This window comes from Lathyrus oleraceus, chromosome 7 (genome assembly GCF_024323335.1).
Source record: "Lathyrus oleraceus cultivar Zhongwan6 chromosome 7, CAAS_Psat_ZW6_1.0, whole genome shotgun sequence".
NCBI lineage: Eukaryota > Viridiplantae > Streptophyta > Magnoliopsida > Fabales > Fabaceae > Lathyrus > Lathyrus oleraceus.
Window position 1 is genome coordinate 548,590,705 of NC_066585.1, and position 6,342 is coordinate 548,597,046.

A 6,342-nucleotide genomic window follows, 5' to 3' on the forward strand; every position below is an offset into this window, starting at 1 on the left:
TTTTTAATATAATTTTTGTTTTTTGTTAAATTTTTGTGTAAATTTGACGTTTTCTACTGATTTTTCTACATAAAATTACGTTTTAGTTTCGCAAGCAAAACACTATGTAGGTAAATCCGTAGAAAATGTCAAATTTGCAAGAAAGTTCGTAGAAAATATAAATAAAATTATATATATATATATATATATATATATATATATATATATATATATATATATATATATATATATATATATATAATTAAAATATAGGAGCAACCCTCAATTTCTCTAACTCGTCCTTTTTTTTTAAACATGTGTATATTGAAAATTATGATGAAAGATGGGTTTATTAGTATTAAGGGTTGGAAAATGGTTATTTGGGAAAAAATAGTCTATTAGTTAAAAAATAAAAATAAAACTGTTTATGTTGTTGTAGTATTATTAATTAATATTGTAATTTTAAGAATTTTGATTAAATTATATAGTGACTATTATTAATGAGTTGTCATGTTAAATGGCACATATAATAGTGAAATTATTTGTTCTGATTATGAATATTACTGTAAGATAATGGAAATTGTATCATTTTCATTGATCTGAATAGAATATATATACATCAATGTGTAACATTTGGTCAACTATCTAATTATGATACAACATAGTTATAGGAAAAATAATTATGACTAATTATAACAAAATATTCTATTCTATCATACCCAGCAGTCGAAGCGGGAGGTTCACGGACGCTTAGACTGGTCCGAAAATCCTCAAAGAGAATGCGAGGAAGTCCTTTTGTGAAGATGTCTGCGATATGATGTCTTGAGGGAACATGAAGGACGCGAGCCTGACCACGAGTTACCTTTTTCCGAACAAAATGAATGTCCATCTCAATATGCTTAGTACGCTGATGCTGCACAGGATTACCAGATAAATAGATGGCACTAACATTGTCACAATACACCAAAGTGGCATGAGGAATAGGAAAATGGAGTTCCAAGAGAAGATTGTGAATCCAACACGATTCGAAGACAACATTGGCAATCCCCCTATATTCGATTTCAACAATGGAACGGGAGAGAGTTGGTTGCCTTTTGGACGACCAAGAAATAAGCTTGTCACCTAGAAAAACACAGTAACCAGATGTAGAACGTATGGTGTCAGGACATCCACCCCAATCAGCGTCAGTTTAGGAGATAAGCTTTGTAATGGGAGATGGGGATAAGTGTAGTCCAAAATGTAAGATGCCCTGAACATAGCGCAAAATGCGCTTAAGAGCAAGCATGTGTTCCGTGCGAGGGGCATGCATGTGAAGACAAACTTGTTGAACAACATATGATATATCAGGTCGAGTGAAGGTGAGATACTGTAGGGCCCCTGCAAGACTCCGATACAAGGATGGATCTTCATAAGAAGTGTCGGAGAAGGTGTTGAGTTTCTACTTGGTGTCAACAGGAGTGGTTGATGGTTTACAAGATGCCATGCCAGCACATTCAATGATCTTTGAAGCATAAGTGCTTCGACTGAGAAATATGCCATCAGGATGACGAGATACTGCAATACCCAAAAAGTAACTCAGAGGGCCCAAATCATTCATTGTAAACTCAGATGCTAAGAGTGACATAATTGATTGGCGGAGGACTTGAGTGGAGGTGATGAGGATGATGTCGTCTACATACAACAGAATATAGGCCCTGTCTAAACCTTGTCGATATATGAAGAGGGAGTGGTCTGATGTGCTATGGCGAAAGCCAATAGTGGCGACATAGTCAGCAAAACGTTGGTACCATGCCCTAGGCGCTTGCTTGAGACCATACAATGACTTCTTCAACCGACATACATAATCTGGATGACGAAGGTCACGGAAACCCAATGGCGGATGCATGTAAACAGTCTCATGAAGATCACCATGTAAAAAGGCATTATGGACATCCAGTTGATGAATGGGCCAGGATTTGGAGAGAACAATGGTAAGCATTGTTCGAATGGTAGCGGGTTTCCCCATGGGGCTAAAAGTCTCATCACAATCCACACCTGCAACCTGTGACCTGCCATCACCTACAAGACGAACCTTATAACGCTCAAAGGAGCCATCAAAATTTTTCTTATGCCTAAAAATCCACATACATCGAATAAGATTAGCATCACAAGGACAAGGAACTAAATCCCACGTCTTATTTCGAATAAGAGCATCAAATTCAGATTGCATTGCGGATTTCCAATTCGGGTCTAATAAGGCTAGTTTGGAGTTTTTAGGTATAGTTGAGATGGTGTGGTCAGAGTGAGAGATTCATAAGTTAAATATCGTGCGGGGTTTGACAATGTCTATCATGCTTCGGGTGGTGATGGTTCGTGTAGGTGGAGGTGGATGCAGTTGAATTGATGGTGGTGATGGAGAGTTTATTGTAATGGGTGTGTTGATCGAAGAGGTAGGAGATGATGATTGTTGGTTTATTGAGGGTAGTGGTTGGTCAATTGGGATTGTGGGTGTTGGTTGGTTATGTGCAACAGGTGGTGAAATTTGAATTTTCCACTGATGTATACGGTAGGGGTGAAGGTCATCATCTAGGAATTGATAAGAGTGAGGTGAAGGGGAGTGTATCTTGGTGAAGGGAAATTGAGTTTCATCAAAGATAAAATGCCTAGAAATTATTAATTTTCTATTAGACAAATCAAAACACTTGTACCCTCTATGATTCGGCAGATAACCCAAGAAGACACACGGAGTAGAGCGGGGTTGTAACTTATGAATGGTAGATGACGGGAATAATGGATAACATAGACAACCAAAGACTCTGAGATGTGTATAGGTGGGATCACGATGATACATGAGTTGTGTTGGTGACTGATTATGAAGTGTTTTAAAGGGAATAATATTTAACAGGTAAGTTGCCATGTGGAGAGCATGATGCCAAAACGAGGTGGGAACAGAAGAATGAGCTAGCATAGTGCGTATCATATTATTAATGATTCTTATTTTGCGTTCCGCTTTCCCATTTTATGAGGATGTGTGGGGACAAGAGAAATGAAAAACTAGACCATGATCAGTGCAATATTTTTGAAAAAACTCATTATTATATTCACCGTCATTGTCACATTGAAATGTTTTGACTTTTTGCAAAAATTGAGTTTGAATGAGTTGAGTAAGTGACTTGAACGTTTCAAACACATGAGATTTTCTGCTAATAGGAAAAGTCCACAAGAAGTTTGTAAAATCATCTAAAAATAAGACATAATATTTATGACCAGCAGAACTTAAAATTGGAGACGTCCATAAATCACTATGTAAAATGTCAAAAGGCATCAAAGTCGTAGTTTGAGAATAAAAAAATGGCAATTTAACCTGTTTGCCTAAAACACAATAGTCACAAACGACAAAAGAATTAAAAGGTTCACAACATATGAACTTATTTTTGCGAAGGGAATTCAAAACAGACATGCCAGGATGACCAAGACGATTATGCCAAAGAATTGGATGTTAGACCGACAAAACTGGGAAGAGTGGTAACTGGATAAAGATCTCCACGACTGTCACATCTGAGAAGGGTGATCCCCGTCTGAAAAGCAGAGACAGTAAAACCAAAAGAATCAAAGGAAACAGAAACATTATTGTCAGTGGTGAGTCCTCTCATAGAAATTAAATTTTTAATAATTTTTGGGGCATGCAGGACATGGTTAAGGTGAAGTGGTTTGTGAGATGTGGTTATTTGTGTGTGTCTGGTGCCGTGAATTCAAATTCCATGGCCACTGCCAACAATGACTTTCTGATTTGAATTACTTACTGGAAAATAAGATGAGAGATTACCATGTGATGCGGCTGTGTGATATGTTGTGTCCATGTTCATGTACCACTGATTGTCAAGAGTGTGGAGTGACATGATATGCATTGCGGATGTTTGTCGGTATCTGAGATGAGGTAGAGGTTGCATACACCTGAGGATGTTGTCCTAGAATGCCTGGCTGCTTAGGAGGACTAGCAGGGCGTGTCCACTGAGAGGTGGGATACGAACATAGTGGCATAGTCCATGGTGGTGGAGTCCAACCCCATGGTTGCCAGGTTGGGTGTTGTTGTTGTTGTTTCCAAGGAGGAGAGGACCAAGGTGAGGGAGCATTGGGAGCTCCAGAATGCGGTGCACTGTGGTTACCATGTCCCCCTCCGCGACCCTGGTTGCCACGGGAGCAAGAACGGTTGTCGGGACGACAATTGCCACACTGAGAGGTGTCTTCAGTAGGTTTCGATTGAGTGGTGCGCATAACAACATGAGAGCCTGTGTATTCCATCTTAGCCATACCGGCTTCTTCCAAAGTGATCATGGAACGAGCCTGATAGAATGCCGGAAGAGGGTTGCTCTGGCGAATCAAAGTAGCAACATTACGGTAAGCTTCTGGGAGACCAGAGATCAGCTGAAGGACCAGACGATGATTGTTGACAGGGGAGCCGACATTTCTCAACTGATCAGAAAGCATCTTAAGACACTGACAGTAAGCTGAGACATTGAGAAAATCCTCCATATGAGTGTTAGAAAACTCTTGCTCAAGAGTGACAGCTCGAGCATTTTGGATGTCCTGAAAAATATCTTCCAAGCGATTCCATGCTTCCATTGCAGCGGAGTTGAGTTATAGAAAAGTGCTCAGCAAATCGGTAGAAATAGTGGAATAAATCCACTGAAGATCGGTGAAATCAAGAGTGGACCATTGTTCATGGTTGGCGTCGGTAACGGCTGGTGGCTCTTTTCCGATAGATGGAACGATGTGATTCAGGACTCGATGTGAGCGAGCATGGATGCGGAAAAGCTCGGCCCAGGTACCATATTGATCTTTTTCCATCTCAAGAATAATAGGAATATGGTTCCTAATATTGGAGACGACAAGAGCGGGATGAAACTCCGATTTGGAACCTCGAAATGTGGTGTGCTTGGGCTGGCCGGAATCACCAGTATCGGCGGCTTTATAGATATCGGCGTCACTGTGTTTTGAATGGTATGACTCAGATATGGTTGCAGGTGCGACGACGGCGCGAATAGAGGCGAAAGGCGAGAGAATAGGATGATTCTCATGTTCGGCGGCGGCGGTACAAAGGACAGTAGTCTTGTTGCGGCGGCTGACTTCAAGGAGGGAGAAGAAGCATGCGGCGGCAGACTGTAATGAGGGAGAAGAAGAAACGTTTCGTTTGCTTTTTTTAGAGAAAATGATTAGTTAGGATTGATACCATGTAAGATAATGGAAATTGTGTCCTTATCATTGATCTCAATAGAATATATATATATACATCAATATGTAACATTTGGTCAACTATCTAATTATGATACTATAAGACCCCAATTTTGTCCCTAAGATCCCTCATGGCATCATATCATAACATAACATTGCCTCAAGGATCATTGGGCACTTTGCTTCCTTCCCTATGGGTGGGATCTTTCTTGAGAGTGGTTCTTGATCACCAAGCATGGCTTGCATTTGTATATCATTGCTTTTCTTTTTATCACTTACCAAAATGTACAAAAATATGTCATTAACCCTTGTTACTTGCAGCTGAAGCATTTGCAGGTCGAGCAATGAAAGGCATTCATTGAGCAATAGATGGTGGTTATTCTTGAGATTTGGGCCCCATGATCATTATCAAGAGTTCATATGAGCTATGATGTCATTTTGAAGCAAAATCCCAAGTGGTAGAGGTTTAAATTTCATCAGGACATTTCTAGGTCATCTGAAGACCCAGAAAGTCAACTGCAAAGTCAATTGTGGATTTGGAGGTGGGAAGTGATTAGAAATACTTCATTCATGTTCAAACAAGTCTCATTTGACATTTCAAACACTCACATTGAAGAGTTTGAAGTCAAGTCAAAAATTTCCCAAAATGGAAAGTGACCCATAATTTCAAGTTTCCAAAAATGGAAAGTTTTGGACCAACTTCAACTCAATCTTACATCATCAAAAAAGATTCAAATGAAATTTTGTTGAACATGAAAGTTATAGATCTTTCTCTTCCATTTCCAAAAAGTCTAAGATCATGAGCATCTGATGGATGGTTGAGGAGATATGATCCAATCATTGCCAAGTGTGCATGGAACTTCAAATGACCATATCTTTGGATCCATGACTCCAAGTTTGGTGGTTCTTTTTGCAAAATTCTTCTCATGACATGAACTTTTCAAAACATTCATTACATTGCATGAAAATTCATCATATGATCATATGCATATTCATGTCCATTTTGGAGGAAAAATCGTGAATTCAAAAGTGGTGCATCATATGGACTTTTTAACCATTCCAACATGTTCATAACATGGTTTTAAGTGAAAATGCATGGCCATTTGCTACTGTTCACGTATGCTTGCATGCATGGGGTGAAAAAAACCAAAT

The 6,342-nt window shown here is 39.2% G+C and overlaps 1 protein-coding gene across 1 annotated transcript; it reads right to left on the bottom strand.

Annotated features, from left to right (window-relative positions):
* Positions 1-3,837: 3,837 nt before the first annotated feature.
* LOC127104953 (uncharacterized) lies at positions 3,838-4,581 on the bottom strand. Its single transcript, XM_051042089.1, has one exon. It carries the CDS (start codon positions 4,579-4,581, stop codon positions 3,838-3,840), a length of 744 nt encoding a protein of 247 aa, XP_050898046.1.
* Between the last annotated feature and the right edge of the window lie 1,761 nt (positions 4,582-6,342).